We start from the raw sequence: 19,889 nt of genomic DNA, 5'->3' as shown, positions 1-19,889 counted from the left end.
AGCTCTCCCTGTGCATGTACCAGTGTACACTTAAAGGCAGCTTGCACAAGTACAAATTGCTGTCTACTCAAAGTCAGAATTGATGTTTGCATGGATGCAAACTAGCAAGACTTAATCCCAAAATAGATTAAGACATCAAATTCTGGAAGGCAAAATGTGAGTTTCTAAAACATTGAATTAACTCCTTGTCTTGTACATAGCTGTAATATGCGGAAAAACGAAAACTTGATTTGAAAGTACATTTCATTAAGTCCTGTAACAACAGGTCAGCAGGAAACTGAGGTAAATGCAAGGCTTTGGTGAGAAACAACAGTTTAGCATGTTCCCAAAGGATAATAAACAATTCACCTCTTCCCTTTCCAGTATGGAAAAAAGGAAATTATAGGAGAATAAAGACTGGAAATATTTCCCTTACGCCACATACACATGCTATAAATATCTCAGTGTCTACACAAAGCCACATTTTGCTAAGGGTCATGAAATATTTAAATTGACACCAATCAGGAGAAACATTAGTATGGCAAACAAGTTTCAAATGTTGACTCTCAGAGTACAATTAGCCCACTGAGCTACTTGCTCTTCTACTGGCCTTTCTCTTTCTTGCTAGTGATCAGCTGCAAAATATTTGTGCAAAGCAGGAAACACTCCAACAGCTCAAACAAGGCACCATGGCTTTTAGAATGAAAGCCTAAAAGCCTACTCATTCCAAGGCTGAAGCTGCTTTTCCATGTCTTGAGTTACCTGTTCAGACTGTTGTCTGCCCAAGTCTCTGGTCCTTGCTGCAACCTTGTTTTTTAGATTAAGAAGGACTTCCCGTAGAGCAAGCCTGCTTAACTCCATGTTAGTTACTTACATGTTAGTGTAGAACCTTAAAGTAGGAAAACCCTCTTAAATTTTTTTACAATCAGTGATTTTCCTTGTGGAGTGAAATACTGAAGTGATTATATAGAATATCCACTAAGAGCAATTCAGAAAGACAAAGTAGAAATACCGACTGAGAATTTTCCCTCACGTAAGATGTGTATTCACAAGAGACCATCAAATCTTTTCTTTCATGTGTACAGAATATTTAGCATAGTTCAGCATTTCATCTAAACTTATTAAAACCCCACAATGTGAACATTTTTCAGGCAACCCAATATAGTCCTTACGTGACACAAAATTTTTCTCAGACCTAAAAAACATATAGATTGGTTTTCTATAATAAAATAAAAATAAAATATTGCTATAATAAATATTTCTAGAATAAAATAAAAAGCCACTGGGGCAGCATTAAATAATAAAAACAAGGATAAAATAATGATACATAAATTTTTATTTTAAGGTACAGTTTTAGCATATATTAGGAAACATTCCTTCACTTTCCTTATCTTCCCGCTGCCCCAGCTGCAATCAGGTAGCTCTTACCAAGACCTGCAAATACCAAGTGATTTCAGCAGCTGTAGTCCCATAGCTCCATATCACTTCAGCTGTTCAGAGTAACAGATTTGCAGGTTTGCCACACCTCAGCACAGCAGGGCTGTGTTGGTGGTTAGCAAAGCACTGCTTTCCAGCAGAGCACGCGCAAACCTCAGTGCTCACAAAGCAGCATATTTTGCCCCCTGAAACTTGGACCCAATGCTCCAGTGCTTACTGCATGCACAGCACACCGTGGATTTCACTTCACATGGTGCAATCCAGCCCATGAGCAGGTGCTGGCAGGGAGCGGCACCCAGGCTGCAGCACTGGGGATGGACAGCACTGGCCGCCCAGCACCCAACCTTGCAGCACCGGAGAGGTGTCCGATAAACATACAGAACCAGAACAATTAGGACTCCTTGTTCAGTTTAGCACTGTGGCATGTCAGACATAGCAAAGTCACAGCTGAACTTCATCTCCTTTGCACAGCAGCAGCCATTCACCTCTTCTCTGTGGCCTTGGAAGCGCTCATTGCACACAGGCTCCCCAAGCAGCTCTGCAGTCACCTTCTGCAAACCGGTGAGCTCGGCCACACGCAAGCTGGTGGCCAGGAGGAGGCAGGGGCCCAGGCCCACAGAACCCAGCAACACCACACCATGCACTGGGGCAGGCAGCACAGGGGAACCTGAGGGCTGGGGAGTACTTCTGCCTCCAAACAAGGCTGGCTTTGGCCCATCTGCTGCAGACAAGGGGCTTGGGGCTGCCACACACAGCAACAGCTCCTACTTGACAATTCACTGTAGCTCTACCATGGGCAGAGGCTCAAGTGTTCAGGGCGAGTAGTAAAGATTACTAGCTTCTGTTGGAGTCCATACAAATGTGAAAAGCCTCCACCCTGCCCAAAGAAAAAGCTTAGAGATACTAAGAAAACAAGGTAGAGTTGGGAATATGATAAAGATATAAAACTGGGGCAAGGGGTGGGTGGTTATCATTTGTTATCACTTGTGTACTTAGGAAAGATAACATTTAAAGGGCAGAAGATGTACATGTGTGTGCACAGCAAGCCATACTTGCCTTTCTTTCCAGCTACCATGTTCCACAGAAAGCAATGCTACTGGTTAATCCAAGGTTTACCTTGAGCAGTCAGATAGAAGAGGAAGGTTTGAGTAATGCCCTCAAAACAAAGGAAAGTTTTTCTGCCTCACTTCTCAATGTTGGAAAGAAACACAAGTGGCAGGGGAAGTCTGAAGCATGATGGAAAAAAACATTACCCAGAAAAGGGAATAAAACTAAACTTAAAAGCTTCAAAACAAGCGCACAGCTATCCTTGTTTGGCTAGTTTTAAGTGCCAACACTGCTGTAAGAACTTCAGTATAACACAAAAATCTGCACAGATTGCCTGTTGGAACCAGATTTACATCAGCTTGGAAATAACAGAATTCACACTCTTCCTTGGTTGTATTTATTGTGCATGAATTTCACAGTCACATTTTACTGCTTTTCATAGAAATTATATAAATTGACATACAGAGTCACATCAAAACCTGAGTTCTAAAAACAAATAACTTTATTCCATATATATATATACTATAAAATTCTGGCTGCATTTTCAAGAAACAACAGCTAAGGAGAACAGTCTAGTGTTGGATAGCAGCAACGCCTCCAGTATTTGTTTTCCTTTGAATGAGACAACCCCCATATTTGTTGCACACTAAACTGTCTAGGTACTTCTAAAGTTGTGCCTTAACACCAAAGTAGGATGAATTCATTTTCCTTTCATATATTCAACTACAAGACTACTCCTCTTAAGAGTCTTCTTCCCAGTTTTGATTAGTGATTACCCTATCCCCAGAGAGGTATTGGCTTCTAAAATAATTGTTTGTCTATATTGGTAGAAAAAATAGTACCCAAAACAAAATGTTTCTGTCACCAGCCTCAATTCGCCATAGATTAAAAACAAGAATTTTTGTTTCTTCAACTTCTAAAAGACCTTTCTGTCTTCCATTTCAACTTTTGAATCAAGATGCTGACTTACTTGAAGGGCCAAAGTGAAGAGCAAGTATGTAACAAGTATTTTTGACAGCATCTTTAAAAGCATTCAATACAAGTTAGTTACCAGGTCAATGGAAAAGCTCATGCTTAAGTATTTTAGCTTTGTTAGTTCAGTTGGCAGAGTAGGAGTCTTGTTACTAACACAAACTCCTAGTAATGGGATAGTCATCAGCCCTAAAGATCTCTCTTAAGAGCTTTAAAGCCACAATTCTAAACAATTGCTTATCACAGCATGGTTTTTGTACCACAAACCTGTATGTGAGATTTACAGTTTTAGGGCACCCACCACTTTTTTATAATCCCAAGTTGGATACCAACTTTCTCCACTTACCTGACAAAGGAGAAAAGGAGACATCTAGAAAACAAGTATTTGTATTGGACTACTGAAGTAATCCACCTGTACCCTGGAAGTGAAGGGAATTGGTGACATCTAGTCTCATCTTCAGCAATAGAAACTGCATATACATCTCTTGAAAAGTCATATTTTTCTAGAAAAAAAAAAATTGTACTCCAGATGTATAAAATACTTTGGTAGCCTGAAGCTTAATGGTTACACAGCAGTACAAAATAATAGCAACAACTGGGCAAAGTTAAACCATTAACTCAGGTCCAACTTTAACTTATGAGGAATTAAAAATCCTTGAAGCTGCAGAACTTTTTTCCAGAATTGATGATTTGAAAACAGCCAGAGTGTCCAGTCGTAACAGGCTTTAATATATGCAGAGCTTATCTTTCAAGTTTAACTTCTATTTCAAAACACAAAAGATGATTGAAGAGTCACATCTGTACAAACCAGTCTGGATATTACATTACTTCACATTCCCCTCCAGAGCTCCAGCAGTAGTTTCCCAAATGCTGCTAAGCTTTGGTTTGCTGAGATGTTAACGCCAACAGTCTCTTGCTGAGGAGTGCATTGTGTCGCTGAAGATACTCTATTACATCTCCTTGCTTCTCAACTATCTCTTCTAAACTGGAATTTTCCCTTGAAGTAACAAAAGTAAATATGGGTTTCAGTAAATGACAGAAGCCTTTTAGTATGTGAAATGTCAGAGCTAATTAACACATACTTAAATAGTTGTTTCCTTTAGTTTCACTTTTGCTGGGATCAACTAATTTTTGAGGGGAGAGGCAATCTACAACGCCTATACATCTAACTCTATTTTGCATGAGAAGGTAGGAAGAGAAAGTCTGGCTGAACTTCATGCTATGTATACACAACTGAGCTACATACTTCCCGCTAGAGAGTTACAGAATGAGGATCTTACTGTTTAAGACACCAAGACAGACAACATGCTAGAATTATAGTAAGAACCATGGAACCTTTCCCACGCACATTAGGAAACTTGTTTTGAGCAGGCATATTGTTGTTCAGCTGTGGGAGATCATAAGCTGTTCAAGATAGAAATCTCTTGATTAATGTGGAGTAGCATACATTATACGCTACTATATACATCAGTATCTGTCACATGCCATGATAGTACCAGTACCAAAAAGTTGTGCTACTTCAGTTCTTGTGTACAACTACCCTCCCCCCTTAAAATATATCCAGCTTTCAGATGTCGCTCATTTTAACTCCAACAGTAGCACTGAAATATTTAAATAAAACTTACTTAATTGAGGAAAAAAAAAAAGACAAAAAAAATTTGTCAAATCTATTAGGAATTTTTAAGCTACAGCAAGATGAAGTACCAAATGTGGGAGTGTAGTCTACTCTTTCCTCACATGTTATTTCTTTTCAGCTGACTTGGGAATCTGCCCTCTGAGTACACTTGTGAGCATCTTAGTGCTGAGAAAGTTGTTCCTCAGCCTTGCAGCATTTTGTAGAGGAACACTGCCCATTTCATAGTTCTTAGAAAGCGTTGAGAAGGATATTGAGTGAAAAAAAGCTTAGGTCCAATAAAAAAACCTCCTGCAGTTAAACTGGGAAAAGTAAAGAACACAAGTTTTGTAAACAGAAAACTTGCAACCTTAACCAGTAACGTGCACTACCAACTTAAGGCTCCAGATCAGTAACTTAGGTTGCAAAGGTCATGATATTCAAAAAACATTCTTCTAACAAGGTCAGCTACAAGGCTGACAGGATTCACTTTTCAATAGATGTTAATCCCCAAGGGAAAGAGAGTCAGAGTTGTATAGAGCTAAATTAAAATAACGGTTTTGCAATCAGTTCTCACAGGAAATTTGCAGTCTTTAATCAAAAATAAGCAGAGTCTTTTCCTCAGCTGGTCATTGTTGCAGGCACATTCCCTGGGCATTCGAGAATTTCTCAGGGGAGAAGATGAATGAGAAAGAAATGAGGTCCACCATGCAATCACCATGGTTTTTATATCAAAATGGAAGTCAGATCTGGTATCAAAATTCAAGACAACTCTAAATCCTTCCTGTATCCTGAACATCTACTTCCAATTTCCATAAAAGCATGTGCATGCTGTATTTGTGATACCAGGGGAAGTCCCAAAGTATTAGTCACCTCTCATTAGTCAACCTTTCATGAAGGCAGCACATACAGAAGTGAAATCAGAGAAATCTCCAATTCTTATATAGAAATCTAGGTTATTTTTAATTACTAGTTTAAGTCATACCAGACTGATTTCAGCATTTGGGCAGTTGGCAGGTACACAAAGATAAGTCTCAGTGCCTGGGACAGTTTCAATTCCTGTTGGACAGCTTCTACTCTCACTGAGACCTTCCTTACTCCTTAAGTGCCCTCCACACCTTAAAAGTTCCTTTTTAAGTAACAGTGTAAGACAACAGTATCTCTCCGTAAACATCATATAAAATTAACTAAACCAGATTAAGCACAGCCATTTCATAAATTGTTAAATCACCTCCATCCTTATGTTTGAGGATTTCTGTATCACAGTGAATTCTCATTTACTAGGGAGAAAGTACAAGACTTTCTCCTGCTGCATCTAATATTGGAGGCTTAAGCATAGTTCCTTCAGAACTGTTATTCCTACCTCTGGTTTAGCTGACAGGTTTAAGATTGCATGGAAGTCTACAGGAAATCATGGAATTCCATTCATGTTACCTACAGAACATGGTTGAACACGGCACAAAATGAATACAGAATTCTCACCTGAATCCAACTTCTGAGGTAATGTGACTAGGGTAGGCATACATCTTTTCTTCTTCAATTATGTCAGGTCTTGGCTTGGCACGATTGAAGTTGCTTATTTTCACTGCAAGAAAGTTTTATAAATTAGTTAGAAACTAGAAAATAACTCAAAGCTTTAACATCAGTCCAAGTTATAAAAATCTGTAACAGATGATCCTAAGATTACCTTAGTAAGATGAGAGATGGAAAGACAACAAAAGAATCTGAGAAATGGGAAAGCAAAAGCAGACCTGAATGGGGAAGCTTGAACATACTGCTTAACATCTGCAAAGTTTAATCTGCCACCTAAGAGAGGGTGAAACCTTAGTTGCCTTTTATAGGGGGTACCAAGATTCAGTCTCCAAGTTCAGACAAAACTAATATGACATAAAAAAAATGGTGAGAAGTTTTGTACTGGTATCTGGTTCAGAACTTCTAGCTTAAGCTCTTCAATAAATACTACTTTAACTAGACTAGCTTCAGTGAAGCAGCAGCTTGTTTGCCTGCTCAGACTAGAGCAGACTTACTACAGAAAGCCATTGTGAGCCTAGCAGTCTTTGCTATCGAACCCAAAAGTCATTCCTGGGCACCTGTGAATAAAGTTTAAGGCTAAATTTAACAGATGTATGGGTGGGAAAAGTTGTAGGCACTCTCTGCATTATTTCGAAAAGGAAGCTGAAAATATTTAAAGCCATTCAATGTCAGATCCTGATTCAGAGAAAATATCAAAATATCCAGAGTATGCATTTGGGACTCTGTATTAAGGGCTACTTGTGAAACAATACATCTAATGCCACAAAAAACATTATAGCGCAGCTCTGTGAGAAATCCACACTACTGCAACAGAGAAGGAGTGTCCTTACGAGTCAGTACTATTATGGGGTTTATTACAGGCCACCCTGCTAAAACAATGCTAAGACCCTCCAGAGGTTAGCTACGAGTTAGGCTCAAAGGTTAGTTATTTCTATGATGGTATTTCTCTACAAATAAAACCACAAAGGAATGGATGTGGAATTCTCAACATGTGTTGTTTGTGGGAATGTTGGTCTTTTATTCAAGTGATATTAGAAGTATGTGAGAAAGTAATTAAATACATATATTTAGTAAATCTTTTAAAGCTTTACTCCTTATCCTAGCAGTAAAAAACTTAGAATAGTAAGCTGACATTTAGAGCTGTCTATATTGTACTTCATTCCATGCACTTTTACCTCACTGGAACAATTTATATATGTCAAGTCTATTATAGGTCAGTCACAGCAATTCCTTGTAGATTTCTGAATCTCTGCCTCTGCATCCTACAGCGATATACACACATTGCTACATGGAGATGATTTTAAGGAAGGCAGTAGTCCTTCACAGGACATTGTCTATCATACAATTCACAAACAGGTTCAATAAGCAAGAGAAGTATCTAGAATTACAATCAGGTATTCCTGATTTGTGAGACAGAATTTTTTAGCAGAAAATATGTCAGGTACATGAACCTTCTACTGATAAGCATTTATGTCTCATTCTAATACTTAAATAACTACTTCAGTGTGAAGAAACAATATGTGAACTGGTGCTGCCTTCTCTCCAAAATTAGGAGTAACATACTAATACAAAAAAGGGTGAGCCAGTAGTTTTTAGTGTAAAACTAAAAACTAGTTTTTAGTGATCTTAGTCACAACCTTAGCTGTTGCGCAGCTGATACTATCTTAGCAATATCTGCTAAGATATTGCTTCAATGCTTGCCTTGAAGAGGGAAATTCTAAACTTCAGCAGAGGGCTGCCCCTTAAACTATTCCATTAAAGAAGCTTCATGCTTCTACCCAGGCACCTACTCTGTCTGCTCTAAGAGCAAAAACCCATCTGAATGTCATTATTACTACAGATTCTCAGGCTATTTTCAAAATTGGTCAAATACATTTGTTTTGCCTCAATATAGCTTTAATATTAGAATTTAAAAAAACCTTAAAATCCACCACTACAGATAAGACAGACAGGCAAGCAATCTCTGTTTACCTCAACAAGCATTGGCACGGAAAATAAGAAAATAAATTACACTATCCACTGGAAAAAGCAACTTAGGGTGACTGGAAGTCTCCCTCACTTTGCAGCAGGTGTAAAGTCACATAAAAATTAACCCTAGCTTTGTACACCAAGCTTTAGAGAATGAATTTTATATTGATTTGGGACTGTTCAAGAGATAAGGTAGCTGTTGGTATAACACACTACCTTACTCCTTCCTAGCAATGCAACTCTTCCCCTTAGTTCCAGGATTCCCTGGACCCTTCTTCAAACCTCTTTGAGATACAAAGCGCAACACTGCAGCCCACAACTTCCCTGTATATGCATTTATTTATCAACATTTTAGATAGTTTTGCATAATTTAAAGGCAAGTGTTTTATTAAGTCTTCACAAATTACACCAAACCTAAAGCAGACAACCTTACAAACCAACAGTGATAGCAGAAACACTGGTTAATGAATATGAAGGTCACAGGAACTGGCATAAGTACTAGTCAGGAAACAATACCCTTCTGGTGAAAAATAAGCAGAAAAATAGTTTGACTTTTCTTACAGAAGTACAAGCGCAGACCTTACTACTATGCAGGTCATCTTTTTTGCACTTAACCTTTTCGGTCAAGGTAAGAGTCACACAATGTAGCTCTTTGAGCTCCAGCAGGCCTCAGGGCTAGAAATAGCATTTCTCTGGAATTCCTGACATTCTATTAAAGTTTTACAATTTATCTCTTATTTCCCGAGTTTCCCAGGAAAGTAAGTATGCGTATGCAAAGAAGGGATGATCTCTAGCATTCTTGGAATAGTTTCCTAGCACTGCCATGATTACATTCCCTCATCACTGCCTTTATTCTTCCAGAGGACAGTCAGTCTACTTGAGCCATGCTGAGCCATTGAGGGGAAAACCTGACAAGCCTGCAGCATTCAGGCTTCTGCACACTTTTAAGATAAAGACACAGTTGAGGGCTGGGACCTTATTTCTTGGCACATTTTTGATGCTGCTGTAGGAGACTCAGAATAGTTTTTATTTCCCAGATGAACACGCTACATGGCAGTATTTCTCTGTGTGCCATTGCATTACTGTGAACACACCAAAGTTTTCTTTTAAGCATTTATTTATCAACATTTTAGATAGTTTTGCAAAGTTTAAAGGCAAGTGTTTTATAAAGTTTTCATAAGTTATACCAAACCTAAAGCCGACAACCTTACAAACCAGTAGTGATAGCACAAAGCCTCACAGTTTTATAAAGCACTACACATATCATCACAGCTTCCAAAACCCGTGCATCTTTTAAGTATTCATTAGAAGGAATATTCCATTTTGGTGTCAAAGAGAAACTGAAGACTTTGGGGCGGGACCAGGGAAAGAGGAAGAGGCTGGATAAGGCACAATCACACAATCAGGTAAGCAAACCCCACATGCAAATCCTATACACAGTTCTGACTAAGCCACCTAGCTCTTACTGCTTCACAGCTTGTGGTGCATACATTTCAGAAACACTGATAAACAGACAAACCTGTTCACAGGACACTTTCTGAATTAATCAGGCATTTATTGCCACTTCACTGGATTAACAGCTTTGAGATAACACAGAGCAGCCCTTCATTTAGCAGCCCTTGGAACCAAATCAAGCCTGACAACCTTTCCCAACTTGTTTTGGATTTGCCTTAGTTCTCCTTCCACAAGCACAGAATCGTTTTGTATTTATAATGGCAGTTAAATGCCTTGGGGTACCCCAAGTAAACTACTGTGAGGGCAAACAAAGAATTGAGTACCAGCTATAATGAACATCACACAAGAAGGCTAAGCTTGCCTCTCTCACCTGTGTAAATCACTAAGCATGTCAGGGAACTAATCATCTCCAGGCTCAGGACTCCCAGGATAAGATACAAGTACACTTTGCTGTGATCAGGAAAGGAATGCTGCACCGACAGAATCAAGAGCAGGGCTGTATTACCTAGAAAACAAATGTTATATTTTAAAGATTTACTGATTTTATTAGCTACTGAAAATTAATTAATGCTTTCTCATGCCCAGTATCTGCATTAGGCTGCAGTAATGCTTTTCCATTTCATACCATGCCTGCCCCTTCAGCTAATTTCCTTAACGTGCAAGCTTATACCTGCTGGTAGAAAAATGAAGTTTCATTTCAGCATATGCCTGTAATGGTAGACAATTATGAGTTTTCTTATAGATTCTTCTGACTTAAAAAAGCAAGAGTGGAAGAAACAGACTAGAAATACCTAAAATAGGTACATGGGCTTAAACAGTTTCTAGCTTTGTTGATGCTATCCATCCTACTCATTCTTTCAATTCCTAAGATATCATGTAAGTCAGCTGAAAATGAGGGAGTACTTTCCTTCAAGTAGTGGATTTAAAATATATTTAAATGAGGCTAATAGAGAAAAAAAAAAAACCCTAACCACCTTCCTTCAAAGCCTACTTGCATGGGCTTCCACTTGCTATTATCTTAATACTTGAATATCACTGAAAGTTTAATTGAAATTAGTACAATTAGTCAGGAGAAAAGATACTGAGTTACAAGCCTAAAAATCTTTTCTGATACTGAGTGTGAAGTGTTTTCTTCCTTCCTGTAAAAATGTGTCTGACCAGCGCCTGGATAAAGAACTAAATTTATAAAGACCCTTAATGTAACTAGGGAACTGTGCAGTTCTCTTTCCTACTGTGTCAGTCAAGTGAAGGAAGTGGTATCAGCAGTCATTACCATGGCAGGAAGCTTGCAGTAATGGAAGAACTACTTTCTGAATAACAGACGATAAAAATTCTAAAGCACACACATGATTGCATCTGAACATTCTCAAATGCCCAGAGTTTGTCTAGTAGGGGAGAAGTGGGCTCCATCTAAGACTGAAAGCAGGGGCAAAGTATTGCCAATTACACTGCAACAGGTAGAAATAATCCTTTTACATCATTAAGCCTCCTGTAGCCTGCTTTTGTCACTACACTCCAAACACTTTTATATCTTCAGAGCTCTATCTAGTGGCCAGAGCCTGAAGTGTTGCACATTTATCAAGCTGACTTAGCTCTTTTAGGGACTGTGTGGAAAGAAAGCTAGGTTCTTACATAGAACAGGACCATTTTGCTTATTAATTCTGATGAAAAAAATATTTACTCAGGAGGGAGGTGGTTTTATAAGAGGCAAAAATACTGTAAATGCCATTGCTCTGCCCTTTTCCACTGCTATTTGCAGGGAAAATCCCCTTAAGTTAGATGGATTTCAGATCTGAAAGTGATTTGTAGAAAAGCTTCACCAGTTAGGTGTATCAACACTTTACAGCTAAACTTGCCAGAGATGTAACTTAAAAATATAGTTAAATCACTCCTATACACCACCTTTTGTCCATAGAAAGTGGAAAAAGGCAGTCAGATATAGAGCTGAATGTGGCACATCATCAGTGAAGGCCAGAAAATTGGTTATTTCACTGAATTCAGAAAGCTGTTGGGTAACAAACAATTCATCTCTTTCTGTGTGGATTGCTGAGCTTGAAAAGAGAAGAGCAGCACACTTCCTGGAAGGACTAGCAGTCTTAGCACATATCCAACCAGACAAATGAATACACAAATCAAGATCACTAGCAGTCAAACACAGACATTGCTGACTGAATACTTCATGGCTGAAGACTAAACGCTAATGACTAATGTTTCACTCAACCTCACAGCAGTGAGCATTTTTGCACTACAAACAGTTCCTTACAACCTGCATCTGGCAGACCAGAAAGATCAGTACAGAGGGTCAACTGACTAAAGGATAATTTGTAAGTGCTCACAGACAGGTTCATAAAAGTTCATAATATATAATATAAAATTATATCTAAACTGCTCAGTCTTTTATTGTGTCACAGTTAAAAGCTTTAGATGGAAAAAAATCCAAGTTCACCTGTGGCATGGATCAGCACGGGCAGCCTTTTCAGATGCCTTGTTGATCGGTATATTGAGAAGTAACCTCTTCTTTTGACTCTGCTATGGTGGTGATGCACGTATTGTTCAAAACAGACATGCAGAATCCACAGAACTACTTTTGCAATTATTATGACAGTCTGCACTTTAAGTGGGTGAGTGTAGTTTCCAGGGCACTTATCTTGGTTTGGATTGGGGTAAGAACAAAACATAGCTGCTAAAAATGCTAAAACAACAAAAGCAACCTGGAAGAGAAACAAAGAGAGAAAAAGCTTTAAAGTCAACATTTAGCTATATGTGTGGAGAAAAAAAAAACAAACTGAAACACAAATCCAGGATTATGTAGTTAATTCATTACGCATTACTTTCTAAATTGATTTTTTTAGAGTTGGGGTAACATAAAACATTAGACACTTGATACAACCACTACATGTCACTCTGGGAACATACAGATGACTGAAATTGCTAAGTAGTAAGATTGACTTCCAGGAGGGCAACCAGTCCCCAGCAGAACAGAGCTGGTAACTGTCACCCTTCCCAGAATTTCTACTAAATCAATTTCACCGTTCCTTGAGTCTTCATAGTGAACTTATTTAATTTCTGGACCCTCCTTTCTATGCCTTTTTACTTCAAAGAAAACTTGACTTATGTTCCTATAAAAGAGAAATCACATCTTTTTAGGCTCATTCAATTACACTTAAAACCGCTCTGTGGGATCGGCTCTTGTCGGTACAGTCCATATTTCCTGAAATTGACATTTCTTAAGTGAAAATCAATGCGTTCCTACAGCTACAGAAGATCATCTCCAGGCTGACTTTAAAAAAGTGAATCATCAGAGAAACTTAAAGTGAATTATTAACACTGGGTAGGCATCTTTGCCAATTGGTAATCATTGGCAATCATTTTACCTTTTTACTTATGTCAGAAAAAACAGACAGATTGTTAGTCAGATTGCATATATAGACAGATTGTCTATATATTTATCCTTTCAGACTACTGCCCTTATGCCATAACTTTTCCTGTCTTCTAGACTCTCCTCCAAATTTTCAGCATCAGCAGTGAACATCGGCAATCTTTAGCCCAATTAGAAAACAAAGCTGTTGATGCATGTTACCTGTAGTATTTGTATACACAGGGATTTCTTAATATTTATAGTCTTTTGTCACAGCAAATATTTTCTCTACTGTGTTCATTCAGTGAACCAGAACAATATTATACTTTCTCATCCTGGTTCACTCTACAGAACAGAGGAATACTTTTAAAACAGAACTGTAAAGAAAAACAACTCCCACAAATACAGAAATAAACGGAGAGTTACTAATATACAAAACAGAAAAAAAATCAATTTGTGTAAAGTCTACAAATTAGTTCTAATACACTTAGCTTAAAAAAAAGAAGTGTCAGATGTTCTGCATGTCATAACTGGCAGAAACAGCACATCAGAATTGAGGACAGAGGAAATCACCCAATTTTCATTTGCTGCCTTTGTTTCCATACTTAATTCTATGAGTATTTAAGATCCCACTGCCCCCTTTCCACCCTCTTGAATTCATATTTCCTATTTTTGTACTTTCTCAAGCAACACTCTTCACAGAAATTAACTTTTCAGAACCACTTAATCATTTTTGAGACAAAATGCCCTTAGCTTGCTCAGGTTGTGACCAGAGTTAAGTAATTGGGAAGGGAGCAAGAAAGCGGAATACTTTTCACACTTAAAGACAATTGTGATACTTAAAGACATTACAGAGGACAGACAGGACAGAAGGTGGAAGGAAAGACACCCAAACCAAAAATGGAGGGTACCCCACATTATCCATAAAACCATTACTTCAAACACAAATTAAATACCACATTATCTAAAGATAGGTTAAGTTGCTAGACACAGTAGTTAATCAAGAGGCAGGTTTATCATTTGTTTAATCTATTATTTTACCACCTTCTTTTCTTACAAAGTGAAGAAAAATTCAGCTATTTTACTTCACCTGTTTACTGTTTGGCTTGCCAATTTACAATAGTGATACAATTAGTTCTATCCTTCCAGGTATTAGGAATACATTTCAGTAAAGAAAATGGCTATATCAAACTAATGCACGTAGGAATGACCTAGCATTACATCTCTACTAAACTACTACAGCACTGTATACAAGAGGAAACAGGAAGCTGGCATTTAGAGTGGCATTTATTAAATATGTTTTGCTTGCATTGTTAGGCAGTTCAACAGTAGGTGTTTCATCCCCCCCATATTTTTACATACAGAAAGTTATTCTTATAAAGAGCAGTACTTAAGTTCAATTTTGTGTATGTGCACACACACAAATGATTAAGGAAAGACAGGATTAATATAAAGAAATTATTTCTAGCCTGTACACTTCACATTGCTCTCCAGCCTCCAGAAAAGCAAGGCTTGGCAAAAGGAAAGGCACTTAAAAACCCAGTCACTCCATAGTCCAGCATATCCTACCCACTTTCCAGAATTATATGTAACTAGGCAGCTGCATCAAAGCAGATGTTTTGCTACCTAACTCCATTTTTTGGCACAGGGAGGTGGAGAATAAATACTCCAAGTTACATACAAATTGCTTTAGAGATGCATTACAGCTCTACTGCATAATACTATGATGTCTTAACTTCTCCAGGACATTTACCCCTTTGGCAGGTGATGCATCAGAAACTACCCTGGCCTCTCTGCGCATTCCACAAGATTAATGCATGTTTGCAGAAGCACAGGGGAAGGAAATCCATTAAACTTGTTTTGCCCACCCATCTTTTTAGTGAGAGAGACACCGCCACACAAGGTAGCAATTACAATGCTGTTTTGCCAACAGAAAAGGATACTTCTCCATTGATTGGTCACTAAAGCAGGCTCAGCAACAGCAACAGACTTAACTGTGAAAATGTGTGTTGACAGATGCCACAGAAGTTTTCCCGTTTCACCTAATCACGCTTCTCTCCATTTGCAGGAGAGAGGAAAAGGTGGGAGGAGAATAGGTAGCAGTTTCCTAGGATATGCGTGACTGACAGTTGGCTGCATCAGTTATGGTAGTAGATAGCAAAACCCCAAGGCTTAGCAGAAAAATAGTCACTGCTCTATTACCAACAGCAGATTTCAAGCGCCTTCTATAAGGGAATGGCACAGAGCTCTTCTGGCAGGAGAAGGGAATATGGCTGGATACATGGTTTCCTACTCAGCCGAACAGCAGAGGTCTTTCTTAAGTCTACACGACAGCCAAAGGGGCATTTCTTGATACTACTACAAGGCCCAAAAAGCAGCTACTCCTAAAATTAGAAGGCTAAAGCACATTGAACAACTTCATGCAGCTGCCCAAAGAGAGACCTTAGAGATTGGTATGTGCTTTTAAAGTCCTGGCAGAGAGCATGTTTCAAGTGCACTGGGCACTGCATTTTTTGTTTCAGATCAACTTAAGCTCTAAAATAGCTCATGCCAGTGGTACTATAGAACTTAATGGTACTATAGACCCTTAAGATCACTAAGTCCATCCACCCTTTACTTAACACTACCACATCCCCACTAACCCATGTCCCTAAAAGACATGAAAGGGGCACTTCAGTAGGATCTTGGGCTCGGAGCTCTTCAGCCTTCCTTCTTCCTATCTGGTTGCCACAGACTCACAAGCAAAACCAAGCCTCTTCAGCTTATCAAGGAAAAACTTGCTACTAGGCAGGACTCTCTCTGCTTCTGTCTACCAGCCTCCATAAATGCCTAGATACTGTTCAGTATTTGTGCTTTTTGCTCGTAACCTCCAGAAGCGAGAGCAGGAAACAACATTAGGATTACTTTCTCTCTCCATCCACTACCAATCAACACCCCCTAAGCAAGTCCAGCTTTACTTGTTTAGTTACCTTATCTCTGAAATTAGGTTTGCTCTCAGAAGGCACAGCATCAAAATTATCTCAGCCCTCTGCAACTAGTATAGCACTTCTGTGGCAATAATATTTTTAAATTACATTTCCAACAGCATAGAAGAACTACTATTTAAAATGCTCTTCCTCCTAACAAGATGTGTCCCAGCACCAACAACCAGAATGAGAAGGCAGAAAGTATTTGACAGCATATACACTATCAAAATTTATTGGTAAAGTGGACCTCATTGGTTTGGAAGATCAGCCAGTGTATGCACTTCACTGTCATATCATCAGAATTCTGTCACATGAACAGTGGATTCTGAAGGATTCAGAAGAGAGATAGCAAATTTCTTAGGGAAATCATGCTTAAACTTACATGTATTAGCACCAGGAAATTGGCAAGGAGAACTGCTGGGATAGCATGAAATCTTGGCCTCAGCTGGGAATGCAATGCATGAGACGAAATGAGTGGTGCATCCAGTAGAGGATCATCTTCCAAACTCTGTGTTATTTCCAAGGAGCCCTGGAACAGAAGGGGAAGGCAAACAATAGCTCTAAGGTAAGCTCTAAAAGTAAAGCACAGAAGTTAAGGAATTTTCTGTTAGCAAATCAAGCCTTGAGGGGGGAAAACTCCACTAGGTTAATATCTTGAGAAACCTCTTAAACTCTTGGTAAACATTCATCACACGCGAGAACTCGGTCCCTGAGGAATCCAGCACTAATCTACTTCCTAGTATCACACAGAGCCTTCAGGAACTTCAGTTTTAAAAATGTATAACAAGTGTCTGAGCTTCAGACCTGAGAGACACCAGGAACATGGGAAAAAATGACAAAGTCTCTCTCACATGCTTTATACAGCTACTGCAAAATTCTTTGTTGTTCTTAGTTTTGTCCAACTGAAGTTGGAGGCAACAACAAAGCTGCAGTGTAACAGTAACAGTTTTGAGTATTCAACCTCTAATACTACTGACATGTCAAAACACCTGCAGCAGCAACTAGAGCTCAACTCGGGCAGGAAAGAAGCAGCAGTTCATAGAGGGAAAAGATGCTACCAAAGTGCTGAGCAAGATACTGCCTACACTAGAGAGAATGCAGCCTGCCCTCGTCACATTGGAGCCAAGTTACTTGCCTTCACATTCAGTTCAAATATAGTGCCTTTTACTAAGAAGAAGGTAAAACTAAGTACAAGTGAAGGGAAAAACTGGACAAGGAACTTGCCCCACAGCTGTGCATCCCTGCTCCTTTCCGGCCAGGACAAGGCCATTCAATACATATTAAGTGGAACATACACAAGGCACTATGATGGCCAAAACTGCTACAGTTTCTCTTTAGCATCCTGTTATGTCCTTTGCCTCAGAAGAGAAAATAACTCAAGATTCCCACTCAAGTTTTGACTGCTCTTCTTCATATACCAACCACAGCCCAGAAGAAGACAAGGGCAGACCCCATCCCACTCCAGACTTCTGACTATTCAGATGTGCCACATTTCACCAGGCTATTTACTGATTTATAAACTGAGGACTTCTCTTTGCCATGAGAAAAAGCAGCATAAGCCTCAAGACAAATGAAACATTCCATCCTTCTAGACACTAACACAGGAAGAGAGGGATTACACCTAGGTTTATACCTCATGTCAATGAGGCCAATGTAGACTGTCTCCCCAGTGTTATTTCACCTGCAGACAACTGCCTAAAGTGAAGGAAATAGTCGTAAAGAGTTATTTCAGTCAACAACCAGTTTTCTTTTAGAACCATGAACACTACACTTGCCCTACCATAGAGGAGTGTGAACAGACCACCCTCAGCTATTAGATACCTTTTAATTAGCCCAGTCTTGGACTGAAAATGACCCTTACTAAAATACCTGCCTGGTAAAATGACCTTTTACTGCACACCTAAATGTTTACAAATGGCACTCCTCTTAGGTCACTGATATAAAATCCAGAAGCATGAGAGCAAAGATGCCCGCTAGCCCTCCTTTACCCACTTTCACACGACAGGTGTAATTTTAAGCTCTGAAAGCAAGGACCAACACTCCAGCAGCCAAGGCATCTTACCTAATTTTTCAGATTACACATCAGTAAAAAATTGATTACCATGAGGGTGGAGAGACACTGGAACAGTTGCCTGGTAAACCTACAGATGCTCCATTCCTGGAAGTGCTCAAGGCCAGGCTGGCTTGGCTTTTGAACAAGCTGGTCTAGTGGAAAGTGTTCCTGGCCACGGCAGGGGGGGAAGGGGGGGGGGGTTGGAAATAGATCTTTAAAGAACCTTCAACCCAAACCATTCTATGATCACAGAATTAATAATGGGGTTAACAGCTGACATGTCCCACAAACCCAACAATTCTTCTCAAGACACTATCCTTTGTCTAATGGGAACAAATTATTCACCATTTCTGTATTTCACCATTCCCTTATTTCCATGAGGGATCAGGGCACTCCTTCACAGACAAAGCTTTATCAGAGCTTTGACCATGCTACTTTCTCACGAGACTGGCTACAGTCCATCTTTGTAGCCTAAAATACAGCTAGTATTAGAAAGCACTAGATGACATCATCTCTTCAAATAAATTTTATTACAGACAACATGGAGAGGAGGGGAATTAAAGCATAGGATATGATGATCCTATGCAGTCAATCTGTCATAAAGAAAATCCAGTAAGTGTCCTTCCTAACTGGAGCAAACACTGGTTTAATTTCATTAAGATGAGCCAAAACCACAGTTGTCAAAAGCCAAAATGCCTTAAATCCAGACTTGTTTGGCACTGCTGCTGAGCACAGGTTGAAGCTTTAGCCTCTTGGCTCCCTGATCCACTTCCAGCATGTGACCGCTTCCACAAGAGCCCAGCGCCAGCAGGAGAAGGGCAGGCAGGAACAAGCCACAGCCAGCAAGCCTCGCCCACACCGGCTTCCAGCTAGGGCGGGGAGAAACATTCAAACATACACAAAAACGCCGTGGTCATGCCAGCGAACAGCACATAACCCGCCTGTGGAAAAATAACCCAGAAAACCTGAAGTAGCCACATGAGCAGCCCCGAACAGGGGCTAATGATCTCGAGTAAAACCAAGCCAGGCCCAAATGCCTCGGAGATATTTCCAGCCCGGCTGGGGAGGGGCAGCGCAGGGAGCAAGGGGCCGCGGCGGCCTCCTCGCTCCGGAGAGCGGCACTGGGGACGCGCCTGGGCCGGCGGCTGCCTCCGGAAAAAACAGACAAAGCCTCGGGCGGCCGGGACGGAAACAGCCCGGAAGAGGCGGAAGGAAGAGACGGCACGGAGCACAAGGCGCTCGCCCGGCGGCGCCCGCTCTCAGCGGCAGCGCGGCCGCTCACCCGGGCGGGGTCCCCGCGGCCGCGGCCCCGCTCCCGCCCGCCGCGCTCACGTTGTCCAGGTCCTGCTGCCGCCGCCGCCCCGCCGTCTGCGCCATCGCCGCCTCCCGCCACGGCTGCCCCGGCCGCGTTTAATGGGCACCCCCAGCGCGGCCCCGCCGCCACGGGCTGGCCACGGGCAACGCCGCCCCGCCCCGCCGGCAGCGCCCCGGCCGCCATTGGGCCCGCGC

At 40.3% G+C, this 19,889-nt stretch overlaps 1 protein-coding gene across 2 annotated transcripts; it reads right to left on the bottom strand.

Annotated features, from left to right (window-relative positions):
• Positions 1-2,846: 2,846 nt before the first annotated feature.
• On the bottom strand, positions 2,847-19,889 carry TMEM192 (transmembrane protein 192). Of its 2 annotated transcripts, none has more exons than XM_072928430.1 (6): positions 19,663-19,889; positions 16,710-16,856; positions 12,450-12,714; positions 10,374-10,508; positions 6,530-6,632; positions 2,847-4,432 (listed from the first exon to the last, which is right to left on the bottom strand). In XM_072928430.1, the coding sequence occupies exons 1-6, from the start codon at positions 19,876-19,878 to the stop codon at positions 4,309-4,311; spliced, it is 990 nt and encodes a 329-aa protein (XP_072784531.1). In that variant the 5' UTR covers positions 19,879-19,889; the 3' UTR covers positions 2,847-4,308. The 2 variants fall into 2 exon arrangements, with proteins under 2 accessions (XP_072784531.1, XP_002197018.4); XM_002196982.7 differs by having other exon boundaries at positions 19,713-19,876.

The sequence above is a fragment of the Taeniopygia guttata genome, chromosome 4 (genome assembly GCF_048771995.1).
Source record: "Taeniopygia guttata chromosome 4, bTaeGut7.mat, whole genome shotgun sequence".
Classification (NCBI taxonomy): Eukaryota; Metazoa; Chordata; class Aves; order Passeriformes; family Estrildidae; genus Taeniopygia; species Taeniopygia guttata.
This window is presented reverse-complemented; position numbering and strand designations above follow the sequence as displayed.

Bases quoted from the DNA above. Each gene is read 5' to 3' on its own strand.
- TMEM192 (XM_072928430.1), bottom strand. From the start codon at position 19,878: ATGGCGGCCGGGGCGCTGCCGGCGGGGCGGGGCGGCGTTGCCCGTGGC. The intron at 12,715-16,709 runs GTAAGTTTAAGC...TTTCTCTTCCAG, and splicing joins ATTTCCTGGTGCTAATACAT to GTTGCTTTTGTTGTTTTAGC. The intron at 10,509-12,449 runs GTGAACTTGGAT...TTTGTTTTCTAG, and splicing joins CGTGCTGATCCATGCCACAG to GTAATACAGCCCTGCTCTTG.